The 26,946-nt window shown below is 49.4% G+C and overlaps 1 protein-coding gene across 7 annotated transcripts in view; it reads right to left on the bottom strand.

Moving 5' to 3' along the window:
- The window catches only part of WWC1 (WW and C2 domain containing 1), a 146,859-nt gene that overhangs the window by 15,848 nt on the left and 104,065 nt on the right, over positions 1 to 26,946 (bottom strand). For all 7 annotated transcript variants that reach the window (XM_078066840.1, XM_036106733.2, XM_036106736.2 and 4 more), the window contains 8 exons: positions 22,866 to 22,955; positions 21,336 to 21,871; positions 18,492 to 18,600; positions 17,959 to 18,039; positions 17,227 to 17,313; positions 15,987 to 16,179; positions 7,853 to 8,005; positions 5,457 to 5,548 (listed from right to left, as the gene is read on the bottom strand). In XM_078066840.1, coding sequence (XP_077922966.1) covers positions 5,457 to 5,548; positions 7,853 to 8,005; positions 15,987 to 16,179; positions 17,227 to 17,313; positions 17,959 to 18,039; positions 18,492 to 18,600; positions 21,336 to 21,871; positions 22,866 to 22,955 — 1,341 coding nt within the window. The remainder of the gene's footprint in view (positions 1 to 5,456; positions 5,549 to 7,852; positions 8,006 to 15,986; positions 16,180 to 17,226; positions 17,314 to 17,958; positions 18,040 to 18,491; positions 18,601 to 21,335; positions 21,872 to 22,865; positions 22,956 to 26,946) is intronic.

Here is a 26,946-nt window from a genome sequence, read left to right as displayed (position 1 = left end):
TGGTGATGAACATTTGAATGGCTTCCATTTCTTGTCAATTATGAATAAAGCTTCTTTTTTTTTTTAAGATTTTATTTATTTATTTCAGAGAGAGGGAGAGAGAAAGCACATAAACAAGAGGGGGGAGGGGCAGAGGGAGAAGCAGACTCACTGCTGAGCAGGGAGTCTGATGTGGGGCTCAATCCCAGGACTCTGGGATTAAGATCTGAGCCAAAGGCAGATGCTTAACTGACTGAGCCACCCCAGCGCCCCACTCCTTTTTTTTTTTTTCTCAGATATTTTATTTATTTACTTGGGAGAGAACTAGAACACAGAGGGAGAGGGAGAAGCAGGCTTCCTGCTGAGCAAGGAGCCCGACGTGGGGCTCGATCCCAGGACCCTGGTATCATGACCTGAGCCGAAGGCAGCCACTTAACTGACTGAGCCATCCAGGTGCCCCCCTTTTTTTCTGTATGGCTGTCCAATGGTGTTCTGGCACCATGTGTTGAAAAGAGTTTAGTTTTGGTGATACTTTTCATGATTATTCTTTCCCTTTGGACTCCAGGGTTGGGAGGAGTTGTTGTGACAAATGGACTGCATTTGTTAATTACTATTTTATCTTTAGTCCCATCTTCTCAAAGACATACATAATCACCAGGCTTCTGATCAGCAGGAGACAGTGTTGCCATACTGAGCTGAAGGAATTCGAGCCAAAAGCAGAGAATCTCACATCCTGTTAGCTGGCTCAGTGAGACTGTGGACAAGCATAAAATCTCCCTTGGGATTTTCTTGAATCTCCAGCCCCAGCCACAGGACTAAAACCTCCCCTGCCCTTAGATGGGGACCAGTGCTAATGGACACCCCTTGCTCTCCCTCCTTTGCCCCACAGCTTCTCGATCTACTCATAAAAGGGCCATTAAACATGGGAATGCACGACGAGCACCTCCCTAAGAATTTGGCAGATGCCACATTAGCCAGCATTTACTGAAGGCTTAATAAGCACCAGGTGCTGTGCTAAGGCCTTACAAGAACACTGAAAGCAATTACTGTTTCCATTTTACAGATTCAAAAGCTGGGCATCAGAGTTTCTAGGCCCTGTCCAGTATCACAGACCACTAAGGGGTGTAGCCAGGTTTCCCATCCAATCTGTCCAACCCCACTAAGTGCTTGACCACTATGGAAGTCTTTTCTTTCTGACCATGAATCTGATCTAAATATTTCCTGGAAGGGGAAAAAAAAAATCTCAACTGTCAAGAGAAACACGATTAAAGTAGACATCTTCTCACCCTTTAGAGTGGCAAAATATATAGATATGAGATCATATCAAGTGCTGGTGAAGGCATGGGAAATAGGCATATCCCTGCAGGGAGTGTACCTCAGAGCAGCCAATTTGCACTCTGAAGTCAGTTTAGCAGTATCTGCTAAAATAAAATATGTACGTATTCTTGATTAAGTACTGTAGTTAGATTATATTGAGCATCAGAGAGGGTGTAGGCTTAAGGGTACTCTTAATCACTGCTGGTGGGAGCATTTACTAGTACAATCTTATTTGAGAACTATTCTGCAATGCCTATTAAAATATAAAGCACACGTGCCCTGGGACCCAGCAATGCCATTTCTCAACCTCTGCCCTGGACACACACACACACACACACACACACACACACACACACACACACACAAGTTCCCAAGGAGGCAAACACAGGAGTTTGTCTGTGATTAGCATTGTCTGTGATTATGCTCTCTTATATTTTCTAATACTCTTAGAATTTTGTTTTGCTTGTGGATCTTAAAAAAAAAAATCCAGGCTTGTGATTAAATGCACTAAAGAAACCTAAACAAATAAAAAGGAGGGAGTAACTATGGCACCCTGGCCCTTGGGTGCTGAGAGAGATGGAGCAGAAATTAGAACAGGGCCAGTGTTTGGGGGACCTCCGCACAGGACTCCGGAGCAGAGCAGGCACAGCAAAGCTAGTTAACATTCCAGGACCAGAAGAAGCCTCCAGTCTGGGGGGAGGGGGGCTGCAGATGGATTTACTCCAGTATAGCAGCTCTGGGATTCCTGGTCCTCTTTGTGAGTCCATGTCTAGGGAAGTTTGAATGGCAGGGGTGGGGAGAGAGGGGGCCGCAAAGGGGGAGAGAGAACAGAAGGCAGTTGCTAGGGGATGGCTTGAAAAGTCTCACCACAAGCTTGGAATTTGGCAGAAATCACTGATCTTGTGCCAGGGTTTTGGAAGACAGGTCCTGGGCCTATTTCCGGCATCAGACCTTTGCACAGCCCAGCCCAGCCCAGCCCTGCCCAGCAGTGTGCCACAGAGAGGGAGAGAGAGAGGGAGAGAGGGAGAGAGGGAGAGACGAGAGAGGGAGAGACAAGAGAGGGAGGGGGAAGGAAAGGGGAGGTAGGAAGGGATGGAAAGGGAGAGGAGAGACAGCGAAAGAAAGGGACACAAGGAGAGAGAAAGAAGGAAAGAGAGAAATTGAGACAGTTCAGAGAGAACCCTACAGCAAACAAATGAACATATGAAAATTCAGGAACCTTGCTCTACCCTTTATCACATGGAGAAATAAAATGGTAAAGGAGAAGAGTAAAAGAGGGGTGAGGCTGTGGGCCAGATCTAGCCCATTGCCAGTTTTGGACAGCCCAAGCTATGAGTGGCTTTTATATTTTTAAATGGCTGGAAAAAAAATATCCAAAAGAAAATGATATTTCATGACATGTGCAAATTATATGAAATTCAAATTTCAGCATCCATAAGTGAAACTTCAATGGCAGAGACATGATGGTTGGTGCATGTACCATCAAGGGCTCCTTTTACAGCACAACCACAGAGATGAACAGATGCACCAGAACCCGCATGGCCCACGAAGCAGACAGTTACTATCTGACCCTTTCCAGAAAACATTTGCTGACCCCTGGAGTAAAAGATATTATGGAAAGGCCCTTTCTGAGACCAAATGTATAACCAGGGGCTGTAACAGAGTAATACAGAAGAGCTACTGAGGGTTTCCTGTGGGACAAAGTCTGTGCTAAGTGCTTATCATGCATAATTCTATTGAGTCTACAAAATATCCCATGCATTGTGGCCACTCTTTAAATCTGTATTTCATGGAGGCGGAAATGGAGGTTTAGAGCCATGGCTGTCAGCCCTCACTGCACGTTAGGGTCACCCAGGGAGCTTTTTTAAAACTCACTGGTGCTCGGGCCTCACCCAGACCGAGGATCCCACAGGAAGCTGACTGAGCAAGACTCCGAATCCCTAGCTATCTGCATTCAGAGCACGTGCACTAAAGCCCGACCATACCTCCTCCCGGAGGGCAAAGTCACAGGTTCTGGTCGTTTCTGAGATGGGATTTGCCCTCTCCCTACCTAGCTGGTAGTTAACAGACCTCCTTCTCATTTTCCGAGTGATAATTTCTACCATCTACTGAGCGTCCACCATGAGCTTTGCACTTTATCTTCATGACGGTGGCTTTCCCTTCAACTGTCTGCAGTTAAGCCCACGCAGCCGGTGGATACCCCGCTTTTCCAGATGAGGCTCCGACAAGGTTAGATGACTCGCCTGACAGCAGCTGTCCTTGCAGTGGAGGGTAGTGGCCGAGAGGAAGACCGCCATGGGCTCTGGAGAGCTGGTTATGCTCTGCCGGGGGAAGCCCACCATGGGCTCTGGAGAGCCAGTTATGCTCTGCTTCTGGATTTGGATGCTGGTTACATGGGTACTTAGGTTTCTGAAAATTCACTGAGCTGTACGCTCAGGGGAACTTTTATGTAAGCGTGTCATACTGCAAGAAAAAGTTAAAGATGCTTTGCCAAAGGTGACCAAAACAGGACGAAGCTAAGGTTTGAACTCTGGTCTATATCACTGTTTCCTAAATGTGTGAGGAGACCGCTCTTTTGGGATACAAGAGACTGAGCAGCCTTGAAACACACCGAGAGAAAGCTGTCTCCGGTTCTCCTTTGGACACGGAGAAGTCTCTGGCAGCACATGTCTTTAATATTGCCGGAACACTGACTAATCTTCCTGTTTAACAGTGAGAGAAGACCTCAGGCCCAGAGCCTTAGTGAGCAGTAGGTCCAGGCGGGTTTTATACTCTTGCTTGATTTTCATTACATTTAATTTTCCAGTTACCTTCTGAGGCAGACTTGGCTCATGGCCTACCCAGGATCCACTTCCACTTTCTTCCCAACTTCACAGACCTCATTTCCCAGCCTCGCTTGCAGTTAGGTAGGCCAAATGGCTTAGCTCGGCCAATGAGAATCAAGCAGAAATTGCTGGGTGGGACTCCGAGGAATGCTCCGTGGTTAAAAGGCATACAGGCACATCTTTTGTCCTTCTACTTTTCTGATGCCTGCTTGATGGCTGGTGAGTCAGCAGCCATTTTGAGCTATAAAGCAGCCTCGATGATGGCAGTCACCCAGTAAGAAGAACAAAGAGGAAGGAGAGGAGGAGCCTGGGTTCCCAGCAACACCATGGAGCTGACAGATGAACCTGCGACTGCTTCTTCCCATTCTTCTTTGTAAGTAACAAAGAAATAAACTATCTTAATTTAAGCTTATTATTTCTACTCTCTGTTCCTAGCAGTCAAATGCGATTCCTTATTGAAACATCTTCAATTTATGGCAGATTATACTTACTTTAAATATATAGTAATATAACTTTTTTTTTTTACACCAAAATAAATGTGAGTAAACACAGACACTAATATGTGAAGTAGCACGAGTGATTTATAGATCACAAAATGACCAATTGGGACAAAATTCTGGGAACCATCCTATCAGGCTATATACAGTTGATCTTGGACGACACGGGTTTGAACTGCACAGGTCCACTTATATATGGATTTTTTTTGATAAATATACTACAGTGCTGGATACATATTTTCTCTTCCTTATGATTTTCTTAACATTATTTTCCTAGGGGCACCTGGGTGGCTCAGTCAGTTAAGCGTCTGCCTTCGGCTCAGGTCATGATCCCAGGGTCCTGGGATCGAGTCCCACATCGGGCTCCCTGCTCGGCGGGGAGTCTGCTTCTCCCTCTGCCTGATGCTCCCCCTGCTTGTGCTCTCTCAAATAAATAAAATCTTTAAAAAAAAATTTTAAAAAACCTTTTTTTTCTAGCTTACTCTCTTGTAAGAATATAGTTTATCATAGAAACACATACAAAGTATGTGTTAATGCACTGTTTATGTTATTAGTAAGGCTTCCGGTCAACAGTAGACGGTTAGTAGTGAAGTTTTGGGGGAGTCAAAAGTTCTATGTCGATTTTCGACTGTGCCACGGCTTGGTGCCCCAGTCCCTGTGTTGTTCAAGGGTCAATTGCACTGCCTTGTTGCCTTATAGAGAACCCGTGAGGAGAGAGGTTCTCAGTTTTCCCAGGGGAACACTCCTCTTGGTTGCCCTGGAGTTTGGGCATCTCATTGCTGTGTCCAGGTCCACGCCAGATCAGTTCTGGAGGCTCTGGAGGGGAGCGCTCACTTACCAGCTGTCTTGCAGGGTCTGTGCGTCGCTCCTTCCCTCCTGCCTCTTCTCCAGCTCCACTGCCGTCTGTTCCAACAGAGCAGACACAGCATCCTGTGGAGACAAAGCCCATGGCTTCATCTGCATGCCGCTGGGGCCACCTCACCGGGCAAGAATCAGAGCTCAACAGAGAAAGACATGTATCATATGACCTCACTGATATGAGGAATTCTTAATCTCAGGAAACAAACTGAGGGTTGCTGGAGTGGGGGGTGGGGCGGGAGGGATGGGGTAAGTGGGTGATGGACACTGGGGAGGGTATGTGTTCTGGTAAGCGCTGTGAATTGTGCAAGACTGTTGAATCTCAGATCTGTACCTCTGAAACAAATAATGCAATATATGTTAAGAAAGAAAAAAAGAAGAAGAAGAATGTAGCAGGAGGGGAAGAATGAAGGGGGGAAATTGGAGGGGGAGAAGAACCATGAGAGACGATGGACTCTGAAAAACAAACTGAGGGTTCTAGAGGGGAGGGGGGTGGGAGGATGGGTTAGCCTGGTGATGGGTATTGAGGAGGGCACGTTCTGCATGGAGCACTGGGTGTTATGCACAAACAATGAATCATGGAACACTATATCTAAAACTAATGATGTAATGTATGGGGATTAACATAACAATAAAAAAATTTAAAAAAAAAAAAAAAAAAAAAGAATCAGAGCTCAGAGTGTGACCCTCCCCCTGGACTGGGAGTGAAACTGAAGACCAGAGTGGGTAAGCACCTTTCCCCATGGTCACTTATAAACTGGAAATACAGCACTCAGTTCATCTAACTGGCAGTTCTCCTGAGAATAGCCCCTGTATGCATGGACAGACTTTTGGAAGACAGTCTAGTTTAGTAGTTAGGGAGGCAGAATTATAGGTCTCTGGCTGTAAAGAGATTATAGTATAGTCAGGGAGACCATCACATGAACTGTCAATAACAAAACAATGTGACGTTTCGGAACAAAGGAGCAATGGCAAAGTCAGCTTGGGGGTTGCATTCAGGGAAGACTTCCTGGAGGAAGAATATCTATACTGAATGGTGTCTACAGTGAGGAAGCCTATGTGACTTGAGGAACCCTCTCTGAGACTCAGTTTCCTCTACAGTAATTTCTAATAACTACTACAAAGGGTGGTTATGAAGATTAATTGAGAATATGTCCATATGGTATATAGAAGAGCACTGAGCACATAATTAGCACTCAGTAAATGGCAGCTAACAGTAAAGCAAAAACTGATCTTGTAGTTTTCTGAGCATATGGTTAATTTGCAAACACCCTTGGTAGTGTGGGCCAGAGCCTGAAAACTCCCTGAAATTTTCTTTTGGGGAAAAGGGAAGAAAAATCCATTGAAGGCCTGGTATACATCCTGCACTGATAGATAGCTTATGTGTAGCATCTTATTTAATCTTCACGACTATTCTGATAGGTAGAGCTTATGATTATTCCCTTGAGAAATGGGAACAAGGAAACGAATGTGTCTAGGGTTGACGTCACTCACCCAAGGACATGCTCTAGAAAGCAGAGGATGTTTTCAAGACCTTTACCAGCTCACAGACTCTTTTTGGAGTGAGGGAGACCTAGCTTTGTTGCTTACTGGATGTATGTATGTCCTTAGGTAACCTTTCTGAGCCTTGGTAAATGGCACATTATAAACAGGACAGTGCCCAACACAAAAGGAAGTGCAGAAAATGAGGAGAAGGATGAAAAAGGAGGTGGAGGTGGCGAAGAGGAAACAGATTTAATCCTTACACTTATCCTTACCTGTATGACCTAGCCCATCCCTTCCCCTGAAATTCTGGGCAATGACTATCCAAAGTAACCAAGTACTGACTGTTCTTTACATGTACTTCTTCAAACCCTCCTAATAACCTTTTTCAGACTCAGATTAGACATGAAAAAAACAGAGGCTCAGAGAAGTGAAATGATTGACCTGTCACACAACTAACAAACACCCAGTCTTCTGACTGTCCCTCCTGTGACTTTCTGTTGCCTCTTAGAGCAAGCCTCCACTATGGACCACTACGCAGATAGCAGCACCTCAATAAAGGTTAATTTTCTATCCTGCACGGATTTCTCCTTCCTTCTCCACATCACTAAAAAAAACACGTAAATTAAGGTTTTTGTCGGCCAAGTTCTATTATGTCAAGCAAAGTGCAGAAGGGGAGAGCACAGATGTGGAAGATGTGAATATGGGGGGCTACCTGCCCCTTAGCAGAGGTTCCTCCTATCCTGTCCTCCTCTCCCTCTCTGTTCCAAAACCCTCTGCTGCTTCCCCCACTTCTGATGCCCAGCCCTCTCCAATTCTGGGAGAGGCTTTTCCTTCCAACCATCCAGGTGCTGCATACCTAGGAGGGTGGGGCCAACCCGGGGCCCAGCTTACCGTGCTTTCAGGCCCTGGGGTAGGGATCTTAGCTCCCACTGGTTTGGGCTCCCTGCTCTGTTTCTTCAAGTATTTGTAGCTCAGGAGGTTGTACCAGCGAGTCGACCTCTCCCCAGACCGACAGACCTCAGCCAGGCTGATCTGGGCACCTCCCTGTTGAGGATGGGAAAAGGCAAGAGTATAAGCCAGGGCTTGACAAGGTATTCTGGGGAATTCCGGTCCTGGGGAAAGTAGGAAAAACACCCCCAGAGGGGATGGGAGCTTCTGGGAAGAGGAAAGGACTAGTTATGAATCATTTTCCATAACTCACTCATTCACTAACTTATTCATTGGTTTACTCATTCATCAAATCTTTATTGAACACCTATTGTACGTATTTTTTTTTTAAAAATTATGATAAAAAACATAAAATTTACCATCTCCTGTGCCCCAGTTTTACTGAAATATAATTGACATGTAACATTGTACTAGTTTAAGTTGTACAACATAAAGATCTGGGGGTCGCCTGGCTGGCTCAGTTGGTAGAGCATGGGACTCTTTATCTCAGGGTCGTGAGTTTGAGCTTCAGGTTGGGTGTAGAATTTACTTAAAAAAATAAAGATTTGGGGGGTGCCTGGATGGCTCAGTCGTTAAGCATCTGCCTTCGGCTCAGGTCATGATCCCAGGGTCCTGGGATCGAGCCCCACATCGGGCTCCCTGCTCCGCAGGAAGCCTGCTTCTCCCTCTCCCACTCCTCCAGCTTGTGTTCCCTCTCTTGCTGTGTATCTCTGTCAAATAAATAAATAAAATCTTAAAAAAAAATAAAGATTTGGTATAATATGTATTGTGAAATGATTACCACAGCAAGTTCAGTTAACATCCATCACCTCACGTGAGAGCTTTAAGATCTGTCCTAAGAACTTTCAAATATGCAATACAGTGTTGTTAACTATAGTCCCCATGCTGTACATTACATGGCTAGAACTTATTTATTTTATAACTAGAAGTTGTACCTTTTGATCACCTTCACCCATTTCCCCTACTCCCCCACCTCTGGCAACGACCAATCTGTTGTTTGTTTCTATGAATTTGGTTTTTTAGATTTCACATGTGAGATCACACAGTATTTGTTTTTCTCTCTCTGGCTTATTGCACTTAGTATGTTCTCAAGGTCCATCCATGTTGTCACATAAAATTTGCCCTCTTACTTACTTTTAAGTGTACAGTTCAATAGTGTTTATATTTACAGCATGAAACAGATCTCTAGTACTTTTTCATCCTGCAAATCTGAAATTCTATACGCACTAAGCAATTTCCCTTTTCCCTTCCCCTGGTCCCTAGTAACCACCATTTTACTTTCTGTTTCTATGAATGTGACTACTTCAGATACCTCATATAAATATATTTGTCTTTTTGTGACTGGCTTGTTTCATTTAACATAATGTTCTCAAGGTTCATTCGTGTTGTAGCATGTGTCAGGATTTCTTTCCTTTTTAAGGCTGAATAATATTCCATTATATACAGAGATCACTTTTTTTTTTTTTTTTTTTTGAGAGAGAGCATGTGTGTGCAAGCCAGGCTGGGGAGGTGGGGGCAGAAGGAGAGGGAGAGAATCTTAACCAGGCTCCAGCCCACCACAGAGCCCGACATGGGGCTCAATCTCATGACCCTGAGATTGTGACCTGAGCCAAAATCAAGAGTAGGGACTCTTAACTGACTGAGTCACCTAGGCGCCCCAGAGACCACATTTTTTAATCCCTTTATCTACGGATACACATTCGGGTTGCTTCTGTCTCTTGACTATTGTGAATAATGTTGCTATGAACACAACGTGCAAGAATCTCTTCAAAACCTTGTTTATAAAAAAACTAAAAAAAAAAAAAAACAAAAAAACCTTGTTTATATACCGGTGTGAGATTGCTAGATCGCATTGTAATTCCATTTTTAATTTTTTGAGGAACCGCCCTACGGTTTTCCACAGTGGCCCTGCATAATGATTTACATCCCAACCAACAGTGCACAAGGCTTTTCTTTTTTCCACATCCTTGCAAACATCTGCTCTCTCTTGTCTCTTTGATAATAGCCATTCTGAGAAGTGTGAGGTGCTATCTCACTCTGATATTGATTTGCATTTCCCTGATGATTAGTGATGGTGATCATCTTTTTATGTGCCTGTTGCCCTTCTGTATGTCTTCTTTGGAAAAATGACGATTTAGAACCTCTGCACATTTTTAAGTTGGATTGTTTGCTTTTTTTACTATGGAGTTGTATGAGTGCTTTATACACTTTTGATATTAACCCTTTATCAGATACATGACTTACAGATATTTTCTATTTGGTAGTTGCCTTTTCATTTTGTCAATGATTTCCTGCGCTGTGCAGAAGCTTTTCAGTTTGACGTAGTCCCACTTGTTTTTGTTTTTGTTGCCTGTGCTTTTGGAGTCAGATCCAAAAAATCATCATCAAGACCAGTGTAGAAGATTTTGAACAACTCAAAGCTCCAGCAACAGGAGACTGGAGGAATAAACTATAATATATCTATGGAATGGGATATTATATAGCTATGTACAAAAAATGAGGAAGATCTCTAGGTGCTGATGTGGAGAGATTTCCAGGCTGTGTTGTTAAGGGAAAAAAAAAAAAAAACAGAACAGTGCAGAATGGAATATGCAGTATGCTACTTTTTGTATAAGAAATGGAAAGAGGGGGTGCCTCAGTTTGTTAAGTGACTGCCTTCAGCTCAGGTCATGATCCTGGAGTCCCAGGATTGAGTCCCACATCGGGTCTGCTTCTCTGACTCTCCCTTCTCTTGCGCGCGTGCGCTCTCTCTCTCTCTCTCAAAAAAAAAAAAAAGAAAAAGAAATGGAAGGAGGGATGAGAATAATACATTATCTCTCTATATATACATATATTTTGCACCATATTTGAGGTGCAAGGGAGCCTGAACATTATCACAGGAATGTATGTGCAACAAGAAAGGATGGAAAGATAAAACACTAACCAAAGTGGTTAGCTATCTAGGATAGGTGGGCGGATTGGGTGCAAGGGGCAGGGGGAACAAGATTTCTCTTTAGTTAATCTTTCTATACAGTTTTCCTTTGAATTGTGTAAATGGATGCCTTAAGATGAAGGCAAACGACACCAAATTAACCTAACTGAATATAACCTCCCAGGGAGACGATTTATTTCTGGTGACATACATCCTTCATGGCAAGAATGATAAAATAATTCTCACCATTCCTCAGAGGCCTTATTGTTTCAACATGCCTTCTTTTGAAGAGCCCTGACCAGGTTTGGGGTTTGGCTGACTCACCATCCCCAAACACGACAGGGGCTGTGCCAACGGGTAGTAGAAATGCCACAAGCCAGTTTGTGAAGTGGGCCAGTAGCCAAGTGGTGGCCCTGGGATGAGGAGGGGCCTCTCCAACCTACCTGGGATCCCTTTCCCCAGTTTTTCCTTCTGTTAGGATGGACCAGGGCATGGTATGGACTGTGCAAGCCCATCGTGTGGCTAAAGGTTAATTTCTATAACAGTGGTGAGTAGTCCAGTGAGGAAAACAAGGTAAATAACTCCCACCTGCACGACTAGAGTCAATTCAGGTATTGAATGCCTGGTGTATTTTAGGCACCTGTAATACATTTAAATATACACAAATTTGTGTATATTACTCATTTATTCATTTAATAAATATCCTCCAAGCACTTTGCAGAAGACTTACATAGAAACATGTAAGACAAGATTCTGCCCCCAAGGGGCTCAAAGACAGGCAAATGCATCAGATATTACAGTTCAGAACTTGCCAGGCCATGTTTGAGGGGCAAGGGGGAATGAATATAACGACAGCTTTGAGGTGTAACATTGCCATCAGATTACTATGAATTCCAACAAGACAACGCTGTCTATTTTGGGCTGGCTTATAGGTGAGAATATGGTCCACTTTGGTAAACGATTCACTTTGAGGGCATTCATTTATTTATTCAATACACACACACATGCTAAGTGGCCTCTATGTGCCAGACACTGTTTTGGGTCCTGGGGATACAGGAGAATTTAAGGCAGATAAAAATCTCTGCCCTCATGAGCTTACATTCCAGTCTGGGGGAATCAGATAAACAAATCAGTAAGTAAATACTATATTGTGTTTCATGGAATCTAAGATGCCATCAATTATGCAATATACTATTTCCTGCACTCTAAGAAAGAAAAATAGTTACGATTTAAACTATGACCTGTCATCTAGTATAAACTGCATCATGATTTTAGAGATTTGATAAAATGTGAAAATCACGTATCCCCTAAAATCTGTGATATAGACAAATGCTAGGTGGGGGAATGCGGCACAGAGAAAAATAATACAGAGAAAAGGGAGTAAGGGTGGATAAGAGAGGGGAGGGGGAAGGAAGGAAGACCTCACTGAGAAGGTGACTTTTGGGTCAAGCCCAGAATGGGGCAGGGGGAGTGAGCCTTGCCTATCAGTATCTGGGAGAAGAGAATTCCGGTCAGAGGGGACAGCAAGTGCAAAGGCCTGGAGCGGGGAGCATGCTTATGTATTCAAGGGGCACATGGAGGATGGAGGAAGAGTCTTGGGATGAAATCTGGGAGATAATAAGGGGCAAATCCCTGAGGGCCCTGGGGGGGGGGTGGCAGGCAAGGGGCCCGGGAGTTGACTCTGGGTGGGGACGGAAGCTACTGTAAGGTTGCACTGATTTGCAATTTACTAGGATCACTCTGGTTACCATGTAGAGAAGAGATGAAGGGAGGCAACGACAGATGCAGGGAGACCCCGTAGAGTGCTACACGATCCAGGTGACAGATGGCAGTGGAGCAGGGGTAAACGGCTGGGGCCTGGGATCTTTTGAAGATGGAGCTGCCAGGAGTTCCTAAAGGACTGGATGTGGGGTGGAGAGGGTCAAAGATGACCCTGTGGTCTCTGGCCTGGGTGGTGGAAGGACGGGGTTGCTGTCAGCTGAGACACTGAAGACACAGGAGGAAAGATCAGGGGCATGGTTGTGGACAAGTTCATCTGAGATGCCTCCTGGACAGGCAGGAGATGTGGAACAGACAAGGGGGTGTAATGTAGCTGTGAGTACAGAGGCCCAGGCTGGAGCCATACATCTGGCATGGTGTTGGACGCTGGAGGACGGGGATCTCAATCACCAGGGCAGGGGATGCGAATGGAAAAGGGAAAGGCCTGAGCCCTGGCACCCTCCGACATACAGCGGTCAGGGAACCGAGAAGAATCAGCAGAGACAGAGAAGCCAGTGATGAGGGAAGGATGCTGAGAGCAAGGTGTCCTGGAGGCCAAGTCAGGGCAAAGGATGCCGAGGAAGACTCGCTGAGCAGAGCAACTGAACCAAACACAGCTGACCAGCCAAGGGAGATGAGGACGGAGAAGTGGCCACTGATGACCTTGCCGAGCACATTTCCAGTGGGATGGGGAGGACAAAATCCCGTGTGAGCTGGCTTACAGAGAGAACATGAACACCCTTTCCACATTTTGCTATAAAGGAAAAGAAACAAGGTAGGACCTGGAGGGAGAAATGGGTAAAAAGCTGCTCTCTTTTTTTTGCTTTTTGGGTTTCTTTTTAAGCATTGGGGCATTCACAGCATGTTGGTATACTGACAGGCCAGATCCAGTGGAGGAGGGACGACTGAAGAGAGGAGAAAGCCCGAGTAACCCGTGAGAGAAGCCGGCTTCAGGTGGGAGTGGGGAGGGGCCAGGTGAGAGCCAGGAGAAATGGCAAGAAGGAGTGAAGCAAGGGCCTCAGCAGGGGGAGCTCAACTGCGGGAGAGGAGCTGCTCCGGAAGTGTGAGGAGAGGGTAGGAATTCGCCCCTGGGACAAGGGGAAGGCAATGGGCCTAGGAAGATGCAGTATCAGTGCTGAGTAGCATTAGGGCTCATGACCCTAATGAGGTTTATGACCACGATTTTATTTTATTTTTTTAAAAGATTTATTTATTCATTTGAGAGAGAGAGTGAGTGAGCGAGCGCACGTGCACGCTTGTGTGTGGGAGGAGGAGCAGAGGAGAGAATCTCCAGCAAACTCCTGCTGCACGCGCGGAGCCTGACACGGGGCTCTCGATCTCATGACCCATGAGATCATGACCTGAACCGAAACCATGAGTCGGATGCTTAACCGACTGAGCCAGCCAGGCGCCCCATGACTACGATTTTAAAATAAGACCCTACAGCGTGGCTGTGTTTCCCCACAAGTGCACAGGTGGAGAGTTCACTTTGACAGGGCTGGGGTTTTCCCCAGTGGGGATGGCAAGGTGAAAAGGGGCAAGGGAGCCTCTTGGTTGTAATGATTACCTATGGGATAGGAGCGGGGCCTGGGAAATTGGCTTTCTTAACAGAACCTGTGCTGAGTGGCACTGAGCTTAGCAGCTGGGGAGTGGACAACCAGGGCCCAGCTGGAAAGCCTATTATGCCATGCTCAAGCATTTGGTAGAACTGTGGCCTGAGATATTAGGGAAGGCAGGCCCTGTATTCATCCAAACCCATAATCCATGTTTGGGGGCGAGGGGGGAGATGACACTGTAACCCCCTGAGAAGTAGGACAGTATGATGCCTGTGTGGAAGGAAGCTGCACAGGAAACAGGCTTCTCCACCGACTTGATGGATGGCCTGGGCAGGTTACTTAGCCTTTTGGGGCCTCGACCCTTAATCTATCAGATGGAGGCAATCCTGACGCTTCTTCCTCAGGCTGCTGGGAGGGTTAAGTGCAAACTGCACGCAGAGCTCTTAGCGCGGTCCTCGACACAGATGCCGCTCAGGAGGAGGACCACTGTTGCGGCCTGGCTGATAAAGCAGCTCCAAACAGACTAGAGATTCCCCAAACCCAGCAGCCTAGGGAGCCTGCGTGGGAGCACACAGCCTTTCTCCTTGAGTCCCACTTCCTCGCCTGCTCCCCTAGCCACCAAAACACGGCAGCCTGACACTCCACATCCCTGCGGGGTACGGGAAAGTAGATTTCCCATTGGCCACAGACGGAGACGAGCCACAGTGCGACGAGCGCTTTGGCTGCTGCCATGGCAACCAGCAATGGCCAGACTTCAATTAGGAAGGAGGAATAAAAGACATCCAATTAGGAGAAGAAAATAGGATTCTCTTGTCATTGAGGAATTCCCAGGGCTGAGGAAATGCTTCAGCAGAAGAGGCTGGGTTTGGAAAAGCTTTCTGCTCTAACATCCAGAGTCTCCCCTGCTCACCAGTCTTCAGTCACTGTCCTAGCTGTGGGCTCTGGGGAGCACCATGCTGGTGAGAACACCAACGCGCTGACGTGGGTGGGTGGTGCAAGTAGACCTGCCTTAGGTTCTAACTGCTCCTGCCACTTCTTGACTGTGTGACCCTGGGAAAGTTCTTTCACTTCTCTGTTCTTCAGTTTCCTCACTGGCATAACAGTACCTGTTCTAGGAGATTGTAGTGAGGGTAGAAAAACGACATGTAGGGAGCTTAGCTCAGTGCCCACCACAGCGAGTGCTTTCAACCTATGGATGCTATCGCATTATTGCCAATAATATCATCAACAACATAATTGGCAATGATGTTGTTCTGTACTGCAGCTGAGGAGGGGGGCGGTGGGAAGTGAGAGCCACGGAGCATCTAGCGTGTGCAGACACATCATTGTTTCACATCCTTGCTATGGGGACCAGCAGCAATCAGCAGCACTTGGGAACTTAACTAAAAATGCAGAATCTCCTGGTGTCCCCACCCCCCACCAGACTTGCTGAATCAGAAATTGCATTTTAACTAGAGCCCCAGGTAACTTGTTTGCACGTTCAAGTTCCAGAAACACCACTTAAATCCTCATTTAATCCTCAGAGAGCCATCTGTGAGGTAGGCAGTGTTAGCTGGATTTTACAGATAAGGAGACTGAGACACAGCATTAAAAGAGTCGTAGGCAACGCAGCCTCAGGCCCAAGGGATGCGGCCCTGCAGTTAGTCGGCTCGGAAAGGAGCTTCCCGCTTCCTTGCCCCCTTGCTCCCAGTAAGTGTGAGAATGTGGCTCACCGGGGCAACAGTTCCCTGCCTGGAACCCGGATGAGCTTCGCTGGCACTACAACCTGTGTTTTCTCAAGCCTTCTCCCTAAACTGCAAGCTGGGCCAATCCCCAGAAGGACAGAAGGTGGGACGACGGGCATAGCCCTCACCAGGCACTCCTCCAGATGGCTCCTGTCGGTGGTACAGACATCGACTCTTAAGGTCTTCTGGTGAAGGGCTGGATAGGACATGGACACCCAGAACATTTCATTGAACACGAGGGTGTCTGAGGCGTCCAGGGGCCGGGTCCGGAACAGGCAGGTGGTGCTTTCGGAGCAGGGAAGGATAGCTACACGAATGTTCCTAGAGGGAGACAGAGGAGAGCCCAGCTCAGCCTGGGTCTGGGCTGATGTGTTCGGTTAAACAGTTGCTGCAAATCCCTAAGAAAATAACAGTGGAGGGGTTTGTAAGTTCTCAAGGGGTTATGCAGGAATTGGTAAGGGAAGCCGAAAGGGCCCCCGGGACAACACACTGCTCTTCCTCCTCCTGAATCCCCCAATCCTCAGAACCTCAAAGCAGTGGAGCCTGAGGCCAACAGTGTGCAAACTTCTGTGCACAGAAGAATCAGCAAGCCTGCTTGTTAACACTCAGGAAGTCTGACACGACTGCTGAGAGGAAGGCAAGCTGCTACAGCCCCGCAGAGGGGCATGTGGCAGCCGTGACACAATTAGAGAGGCACTGACCCCGGGACCCATTCAGCTGGCTTTTCGATACTGTCCCACAGATAGCCCCGTACAAGGACCAATGAGATACGGAGAAGGTTATTCATTCTGGCACGGTCTGTGCGAGCAAAAGACTGAAAACGACTCTACGGTCCCATCTTGTCTTCCTTCTGTTTGGCCTGCTTTCCTCCTGCCTCTCCCGTTCCCACACGTCGCAGCCCCAGATGCCGGCTGGGTACAGACCATGGAAATAGGAGCTCTTGTTGCTGCCCCCATGCGTACCGTCTAGTTAAAGGAGAAACACGTGGGCAGATGAAATGCAATGAAACATAGAGCCGATCTGCAATGGGAAGAGCCAACAGGCTAACAGCGCAGGTGTCCCCCTTGTTCATGAGGCTTCAAGTTCACGAGGGCAAGGACTTGCTCACCGCCCCATTCTTAGTGCTGGCACATGGTAGGTGCTCACGATGTACTCGTGAAGGAACTGAAGCTGTCTAGAGTGCTTCTCTTTATAGTTAGTGAGTTTGCCATCAAGCCTCTATCCACATTCACAGCACTGACACGTGGCATGACGGTCACATGTGTTAAATACACACAGGGCCCACTGTCGGAGCAGCACAGAGAGCGCCCCCGGGGATGGCCACAGAGGCTGACAGAGTGACAGACACCCTGTCTGCTATATACTCACACTTTCTGGTCTTGTTGTAGCAACAGAGCAGAAGGGTTACTGAGCTGGATGATTAATATTGCAAACTGCTTATTCTTCTCATCGTACCTGAAATGGAAAGGGGCATATGGAGCACCTAGGAGTGACACATTTTTCTCTCTCTCAGTGATCACCGATGTGGCTGCTGGCTGCTCGGGAGACTGTGCTGAGCTCGAGAGCGCAGGGCCAGGGCTTTGCTGCCATGCAGGGGTGCAGGGGCAGGCTGTCCGTCTCAATTTTTTAAAGAGAAGCCCGAAGATTGCGTTACGTGAAATCTCTCGATATTTAAACGTTGGCAATTAATTTCTACTGAAAACAGTATCAAGGCCACCCTGCACCAGGAGAAAACAACAAGAAGAACACATCTGGGCTGTCACCCCCAGACGGTGGGAACCTCAACGGAAAGGTAAGACAAACAGCCGCAGCAAAAACGACCCAACAGACCAAGACGCAGGGGGTCTCAGTCAGGGTTGCCTCTGCCATTGGCTAGCTCCGAGAGTTGGGGCAAGTTACAAGGTCTTCAAGACCTCATTTTTCTCTTTTGTTAAACGTGGAGCTGAGAGGGAGGGAGAGGGCTGGCCCCCTTCAGTTGGGAACCCACAACTCCCGGCAGGTCCTGCTGGTTCTGCCTTCCTCCCCGGGGGAGCCATGAAGGTCCAGGCTGGGAGGCTGCTGCCGACCACCTGCTCTGCGCTCACCCTCCCAGTCACTTACTTCAGGGCAATCTGAACCCGGGTTGTACCCACTGCTTCCGATTCGTCACTGTCAAAAGCAGCGGCTTCTGAAGCACCCAGTCTGGAAGGCAACACGGGGAAGAAGAGGGTCAGGCTTCCCCGCAGTAACCTGGGGCCAAAGCCATTTTCCAGAAAAGGGGTTCTCTCTGGAAGGGTGCAGCTGCGTCCTGAAGGACGGAAGTTTGGGTCTGCTCAGACTCCCTGCAGACCCTGCCTTCCCACAACTACTCGGGATTCCTCTCTGGAAGGGGCTGCCTTTTCTCCAGTACTTGCCCCCCTAGCCGTATGCTCCTTCATGGCAATCAGGGGACCAGCACTCCCGCGAATGTGAAGTGCCCCCAGCCGCAGGAGGAGCAGTGCTGTGTGCATCTTCAACACACCCTAAACAGGGCTCCCAGGGGGAAGGTGGGGTCACCTGGCCATGGCCTCCTGTGGGCCCCTCCCACACACCCGAGGGGGCCCGGGCTCTGCATTCTCAGACTTCCCAGAGAGAGCCAAGACTCAGGGACCCACCTCTGCACGGAAGCCTCATACACACCACTGTCCCCGGCCACGGATTCATCCGACACAGCAGCTGAGACACAGGCCACTTTCAGGCTGCACCCCTGGGCTGTATTCATAGCTGGAGGAAGAAGGGGGAAAAAGGAAGGATGGGAAGGCAGGGTTCCAAAACCAGGACACTGTCTTTGCAACACACACTTTGGATCTACTCTCTGTCCTAGGGCGGTCCCGCCAAATACCACCTCTGAACTTGACAGCAAGGTCCTGCCTTGCTTTGGGGTATAGGATTCTGTGTTTAACATCCCAGACTTGGAAACCAAAGCGCCTGGGTTCACCTCTCAGCTCCACCACTTACTGCTTCATGACACTGGGACATGGATTTCAGCTCTCTGGCCCTTGGATTCCTTCTCTGTAAAATGGGGAAAGTAACACCTACCCTATGTGGCTGCCGGGAGGACCCAATGAGACATTCTAGTGAAGTCCTTAGTACAGAGGCTGATGCAGGAAAACACTCGATGAAATTCAGTACCACTGTCCTTACTGCAATGGTCATTCCTATCACTGTGGTGATGCCTTCTAGATCGATCCCTACACACCTGGGGCAAAATAACAGCCCCTGGACCCTTGGGAGGGGCATGAGGAAGAAAAGACAGGATTTCACCACTGGCTCTCCCCACTCGGGCCTATTCTATTCCATTCCTAACTCTGCTCCTCAGCTCCCCTGCCCTTGACAGAGGCCCTCAAAAGCCTCTGACCCAGGGCTCCAACCAGGCACTTGGCCCATGCTGCACATTCCTTCCTCCCCTAAGTCACAAGTGCCAATGGTGAGCCAGGCCCACTGCCAGGCTCTGAGCTAGCAAGATGGACAGGACAGTTCCTGAGCTCCGTGCGGTGGGGAAGACGAGGTTCAGGCCCTGCAACCCCACAGCCAGCACTTCTGAGCGCCCGCTGGGTGCCAGGCACCGGGGCAGCCTGGAGAAGAGACGGGGCGGGGGGCAGGCCAGGCTGAGGGAACGGACGGGGACAGCGAGCCCGGGGGAAGCCGAGAGGCCATCTGGGTGCGGCTGTCCCGGCCCGCGTCCCATGCCTGCTGCAGCTAGTGGAGAACCCCCCCACCTGCCCCCCGCCTTCAGACCCACGCATCTCCACCCTCCACTAAACCACTTAAGGAGATTAATTTGTCTGCTGACTGAACAGCGGCACTAATCGCATAACCTGCTTAGTGTCAAAGCTCAGCCTGGCATTGCTCACCGCAGGGACGGCTTTTGGAGATGGCGTGAAGGAAGACGCCATCCTGAGACATGTGCAGTCCTTGGCCCACAAGCCCCAAGGACGCTCGGGGAGGAGGGGGTCACTCCCGGCACCTTGCTGGGTCCCTGACTTGGCTCATCGCCATCCTCTGACAGATTGTCAGGGGCTCTTCTGGAGCCTGGTTAGACGTTCCACCTGTACTCGCTCCTCTCCAGGGGACAATTTTCTGAAGTTGGCCACCTGCTGTCGTAGGAAGCCTGCTTTTATTTTTGTTTGAGAGCACTCAGCAAGACTCCCTTCCTGATGAGGGAGCCCCAGGGATCTCTCGGCTCCTCTTCTAAGGAAATGGCTGGCACTCACCCAGCAGAGCCTTTAATTAACCAGGAAATCTCGTCTTGCCCCCACCTTGCTCCCACTGGCCCTTGCACACGAACGGATAATTCTGGGCATAGCAGCAACCATTCCACCCATTCCTGGAGCCTTAAGGCTGAGATGGGTCCACTTTTCCCACCTGGCCTCAAAAGGAGCCAGAAACAGGAGCCCTGTGCATTCAAAGCCGGCACACGTCTTAATGTGGGATCTGGGCAGGTGGTCCTGGTGCCAGTCCTGATTCTGCCACTTCCTAGTCGTGACACTGACCTTCCTGGGCCTCACTTCTTTTGTCTGTAAATGAGGATAAAAATAGCACCCATCTCACAGAGTTGTTATGAGGCTTAAATGAGTAAATACAGAACAGTGACCGTACCTTGTATACCTGCATTCAATAAATCGTGGCCAGGAAAGCCTGGGAGCCCCAGGTGAGCTATCTGGGCACCCTGCTCAGTTTTGACCTTCACACCAGATGGGCATGGTGGGGCCAGTGAGCACCGGAGTGTCTCAGAAGCAAACACACAGAGCTGCCTCACATCTGGAGAGGAGTGCGATGATAAAGAGGTGGGGTGCTGGGTCAGGAAAACCCAGGTTCCAATCCCTTCTTTCCCCACCTGCTGGCTGGGGGACCTAGAGCAAGTAATACTACCTTTCCGAACCTGTTTCCTCATCTGTGAAATGGGCATAATAGAAGTAACCTATTTCACTGTATAAGGCACATTGCCCATCACATAATATACCCCAATAAATATTAACTATTACAATTTAATATGTGGTTGCTGCTAAAAATGAAGAATTTCTCTCCTGATAAAGCTTAGCTATACTATCAGCATCTTCTGTTTTGAAGATCCCTACTTGAATCTCAATCCATACCAAAATGTTCTTTCTGACCCCATGCAGAATGGGAGCCAGATCATATCTCCCTGGCTTCAAACGGTCATATGGGTCCCTGCTGCTATTAGGATAAAATCCAAACTCCCTACCATGCATGGCCCACAAGGCCTTAAATGACCTGGACTCTGCCTGATTCTCTGGTTTGCTAGTAGCCTCAGAGGTTTTGCTCTTACTTTTCCCAAGCTGGCTCCTTCTCACTATTCAAGCGCCCACTCACTTGGGCACACAGAAAGCAGTCAGTAAATGACCATAATTACCACTGGGGTCTGTGCTCAGGCCCAAGTGCACTTCCTACCCTCCTCCCTCCTCGTGGTCCCCTCTTCCGGATGTGATGCTCGCTACCTTGGCCCAACTGTCTGCCTTCCGTTCCTGGTTCGTCCAGCTGGTACTTCTCCTGGGTGCTGCCGCTGAGGCTCAGTTCACAGAGAGTGGCACTCAGCTCCGGGTCTTCAAACTCCAGAGGGCTCAGGAAAGCATCTCCAGCCAGGAGGGGGTCAGCCATGAGTGGGGAGCAGGGCGGGGATGGAGAGGAGAGGGAGGAGCGGGGGGACAGGGAGGTCATGGACTTCGGGGTGCCAGAGAGGGAGCGCAGGGCCTGCAGGCGGTTGCCCCCCTCCGCCTTCTGGGTCTTGGCCACCTCGTCCTCATGGATGGTGGTGATGCAGCCTGAGGGCCGGAAGCCCGTGGCCCCCTCCAGGAGCAAAAACTCCACCTTGCTCTGCAGCTCTGCGTCCAGCTGCTCGAAGGGGTCATAGTAGAGGTCAGTGAAGCTGGCTGAGGTGGAGGAGTCCAGGCTGGAGGTGGCCAAGGAGCCCCGGCTGGACGTGAGGGATCCAGGGCTGCTGCCAGAGGACAGGGACTGCATGCTGCTTGAGAGGCTGGGGGCGGGGAGAGGACAGAGGGTGAAAACACGCAGAGGGTAGGGGGCCACCTGGAATTCCCTTCCTGGCTCTGAACAGCACTATGGACACTTCCAACACTGAATTTTGTTGCACCCTCTTGACAGTCTCCAGGGGAGACCATGCACCCCCATTTCACTAAAGAGGATACCCTGAGAAGCCCACATAATCAGAAAGTGGCAGAGCTGGGATTCAGACCCAAGTCAGCTGCCTCAGAAGCCCACTTCTTCCTGTTTCCCAAACCTCCACCGGCCCTAGTCCGTTTGCACACTCTTTCCCTGTATGAATCCAGCCCTATTTCTTGATATTTTCCTCAGATAAACTCAGTCTTTACTCTTCAATACATTTATCTTAAAAAGGAAACTTCATATCCTAAGTGTAATTGGAAAAGCAGCATCACTTACTGCAAATAGAAGGCGAGCATTACAAATCTCTGATGGGACAAAATGTTATTAAATCCCAGTGACGCGCTGTTGCCCACCAAGGCCCAGGCCCGAGGCCTGCGCTCTCTGTGTTGGGAAAGCAGGCGGGCAGGTATTCGAGACGTCAATGGGACACACCGGCCTCTGACGGGTGCCTGCTCCTCGGTGCTGGCAGAAGGACTGAGGGCACCGCAGTCCAGAGAGAAGGATCGTGCCCCTGGCCACACCAGGCCCAGCCCAAGTGCACCAGCCTAACCAGCTGCCTGCTGTGCTTCTAAATGTCCACACTCAAGCTCTGGTGGACACGGGAAGGGCAGAGCCCAGCCCCGCGGCCACACTTGCTGCCCACCACTCACCTGTTTTTTTTTCTTAAGATTTTATTTATTTAATTGTCAGAGAGAGAGAGAGTGCGCTAGCACAAGCAGGCAGAGCAGGCAGAGGGAGAAGCAGGCTTCCCGCAGAGCAGGGAGCCCGATGCAGAGCTCGATCCCAGGACCCTGGGACCATGACCTGAGCCGAAGGCAGACGCCCAGGCAGCCCGCACCACTCACCTTTTCAGCTGGGAGTGCAGAGCCGCTACTTGTCGGGTAGCTTCCTCCAGTTCTCTCACCAGTTGGTTCCTCTTACTGTTCAATTTTAACCTGCAGGGACAGAGGGCATGAGTGGCGAGCCCCAGGAGATCCAGCCTCCGTCCATCTGAACGAGGAATCATAGGCAGGTACTTGTGGAGATGTACACACAGACCCACAGTCACAGACACAGGAATTTTCCGGAAGCGTTTTACCACGACGTTTGGGGAGACAGGGCCTCCACGTACGATCCTATAGTAACGGCTATATTCATCGCCTACAACATACCAGGTGCTGTGCTAGGAAATGTGTCACCCAGCCTTAATTCATCTGCACAATAGCCCTGCACAGCTAAAATGGTTTCTACCACTTTACATACGGGAAATTGAGGCTCTTAGAGTTAATTTACTTCAAGCTAGAGAATTCGTGGCAGAATTAGAATTCTACCCAATCATCCCTCCCCCCCCTCCCATCTTCCTTCCCATCCACTGGCCCCTAGCCAACCCGCCAATATTTGCTGAGTGCCTATCTCATAACCAGAACCTGCTGTTGGCACTAGGGATAAAGATGTGAGCGAAACAGAACTAGTTTCTGCTCCTATGGCACTTACATTCTGCTGCGGAGTGGGGGAGAGGACAAATATTAAGAGAATACTCGAATCTCTAATATCTAACACATCGTGTGTCAGGGTTTATGAGGAAAAAGTACAGAATGGTAGAAAAGAACTCAGGAGAGACCCAATTTAGACTGGCAGGTGGGCCTCCTGAGCAAGTGACTGTGTGGCTGAGTCTGTTTTGAGGATCTATGCTCTCCTCGGCTCCCTGAGCCCACAGCCGGACCCTTTCACAGATTCCCGTGCAGCTGGGCAGGCGGGGCATGGGACAGGGTTCTGGCCAATAGGATGTGAGCGAAGAAGGCACATCAGGCCGAAGCGGGTTAAGTCGGTGGATCTTCCCCACAGTCGCCTAGAGAGCTCTAAGAGGGGAGGTGCCACAGACAGGAAGAGCCTGGGTCCCTGAATGATCCAACACACGGAAGGCTGCCTGTCAGCCAGGCATACTCGAGTGGATGCTATGTAGGCAAGAAACAAGCTTCTACTGTGTTAAACCATGGAGATTTGGGCGGCAGGTGGCCTGCCCTAACTAGTAGAGACATTTAAGCTGATATGAAGGATGGACAGGAGTTGGCCAGGAGAAGTGCAGGGAAAAGAACATTCCAAGCAGGGAATCAGAGCGGGGGCCACTTTCATTTTAAGGTCACCAATGGCTGCCGTGAGGAAAAGGGGTAGGTTGTGGATGTGAGGCAGGGACAAGAGGTTGGGGTGGCTACGATGGTGTGATTGAGATGGCATGGACCAGGGTGACACTGGAGAGGACAGAGAAAGGTCATGGGCTGGATGAGGGGCAAGGCTGAGGGAGTTAAGAGGAAGACTGTGAGGTACCTGCCACTAGCAACTGAACAGATCGGAGATGGCTTCTGCAGAGATGGGAAGGCGAGGGGCGGAGCAACCCAGGGGAAGAGGAGTTCTCTTATGGATGTGTGGGCCTGAACGCTGAACAGGTGGGCTATTGCCAAGGTGGGGAACCCCCATCACATGGATCACCACACGAAAGAGAGGACCATCTGCTATGGATTAGACTGTGTCCCCCTACCCCAGAATTCCTATGCTGAAGTCTTAATAACCCAGTACCTCAAAATGGGACTGTATTTGAAGAAAAGGCCTTTAAGGAATTAAGGTTAAAATGAGGTCATATGGATGGGCCCTAATCCAACATGACCCGTGTTCTTATAAGAGGAGATTAGGACACACACCCTGCACATAGAGCAGACCAAGTGAAGACATAGCAGACGTTCATGTGCGGACGGCGATCGTCAAGTGAAGGAGAGAAACTTCCAAAGAAACAATTCTAGCAACACTTTGGTCTTGGACTTCAGGCTCCAGAACTGTGAGAGAACACATTTCTGCTATTGAAGTCACCTATTTTGTGGTACTTTGGTTTGGCAGCCCTAACAAACGAATGTACCACCGTAGGGTAAAATATAATGGGGAAAAAAAGGGAGGGCCCAGCACTAAGCTCTGAGTACATACAGCACTCCATGGTTGAATGGATTGGCAATAGTAGGCAAAGAAGCCCAAGAGAGTGGGACCAGAGAGCCCAGAGAAGAGGCAGGTGAGTGTGGTGGAGTGTCCTGGAATGTGGGAGCAAAGATCTGCACAGAGGCATGGCTGATAGCTGATACCAAAGCCCATGTCAGTCATGACCTCCCTGGAAGCAAAATCCTTGCTTTTAGGAGAATCTGCTGGATCCAGACCCACCTCTCAGTCCCCCTCCCCCGCCTCTCCTGAAATCCCACATGGAGGGCAGCTTGGGGTGGGCCTGGAATGGCCCCCTCTAACTGCTGGAGTGAGCCCCCTCGAAGGTCCCAGGATCTGACAGGGAAGGGGCTTGTGCCCTCACTAACTCAGAATGTGGGCTGCCCTCAGGGAGCCACTACATTTAAGGTTCTCAGCGTGTGGTCTGCAGACCTCCTGCAATGGAAAGGGAGGCATGCTTATTAAATGCTCCTTCTTGGGTCCTCCTTTGATCAACTGAATCAGAAAGTCGGGGCAGGGCCCATGCATCTGCATCGGAGGGCTCACAGGTGATTTCGGGCACACGAAGGTTACGAGCTGCTGCAGTGGTATGTCCTGCTCTCCGGCACTCGGCACAGTGCCCACCACACGGCTGTGCTCAGTATTGGCTGCATGGACCACTTTTTCCCCAGTGGAGGGAGGCAAAATTCGTTCACTCTGCTGAAAGACCTGCCTGTTCTATCTCCCGCAGACAAATGTGTTCCACTGTGGGGCTCATATGCCCTTATGCCATCTTGCTAGGGAGGGACAGACTGACCCAATCCAGGCGAGGACTGGGAGAAAGAGTTCATTCTCATGGAAAAACCCAACCATGCCAAACCTCCACCAACACACCCAGACCTCCAACACAAGCTCTGCAATGAAGACCAGAACTTGCTCTACACGACTCAGCAAGGTGGTGAGGGGCTCGGCATGGGTCTTGGCCAGTTCAATCCCTGGCGCTCTTCTTTCAGAGTCCCCGCCTGGGGCTGGCGGAGCAGGCAGCAGGCCGGCAGATGGAGCCTGTGGTGCACAAAATCCTTGACTCAACAGAATGGAGAGGGACTGTGGAATCTCCTGACTCTCCTTAAGAGCAGAGGCCTGGAAGGCTGTGGGGTTGTGGGGCCAAGAAGCAGCTGGGGCTCACCATTTCTACCTTCATTTGCCCCCCCTTCTTTGGGAGAAAAGTCACAGAGACGTGTTCTGGGAGAAAACGCAGGCCCCACCAGAGCCCCGCCAGGATGTCAAGGGGACTGGGAATCGGGTGGCCTCACCTTCCTGAGCGTGGGGGTGTAACCACCTGCAGCAACACACAGGTGCCGAGGCCTCCTCCCAGGGGCTCCAGCTTGCCAGGCCATCTGGCATTTGTGTGTGATGCCTGGCACATGCTGGGAAGCTACAAACGCATCAAGCATAGAAGTAGGGAGAGGCTCCAGAAGGTGGAGCTGGAATCCCCACAAGCTGTAGCTCAGTACCTGGGGCGCTGGCTCAAAATGCAAGAGCTTGGGCTGCATCTCAGGGCTGGGGAACTGGTCCCTGGGGAGAGGCCAGGGAGTCCATGCTCCAACCAGCCCCCCCGTGTGAGTGCTCAGCAGCTCTCAGAAGTGGTGGTGGGGGCCCACAGAAGGGGAGGGTGGAAGCAGGGGGTAGGACCTGGGGTGTTGGGATGTCTGATGGTGATTGATGTATGACTGAGGTCTGGCAGGCCTGTGGTGCCCTTTCTGGATGTGTCCATTCCTGTCCTTCTCAAAGGCCCCTGGAGTGGAGAGGCTGATGTGTGATGATGAGGAGCATGATACTCCCAGTCTGAGAGAGAGAGAGAGAGAGAGAGAGAGAGAGAAAGGGAGAGATCGGAGAGAGGAACAGAAGAAATGGGAGAGAAAGAGACCTAGAGAGAGAACAACAGAGTCCGGGGGATGAACACAGACAGACAAACACGGGACCAGAAGC

The sequence above is a fragment of the Halichoerus grypus genome, chromosome 2 (genome assembly GCF_964656455.1).
Source record: "Halichoerus grypus chromosome 2, mHalGry1.hap1.1, whole genome shotgun sequence".
In the NCBI taxonomy this organism is placed as follows: domain Eukaryota; kingdom Metazoa; phylum Chordata; class Mammalia; order Carnivora; family Phocidae; genus Halichoerus; species Halichoerus grypus.
Note: the sequence above shows the minus strand (reverse complement) of the source record. Positions and strands in the feature narration are given on the sequence as shown.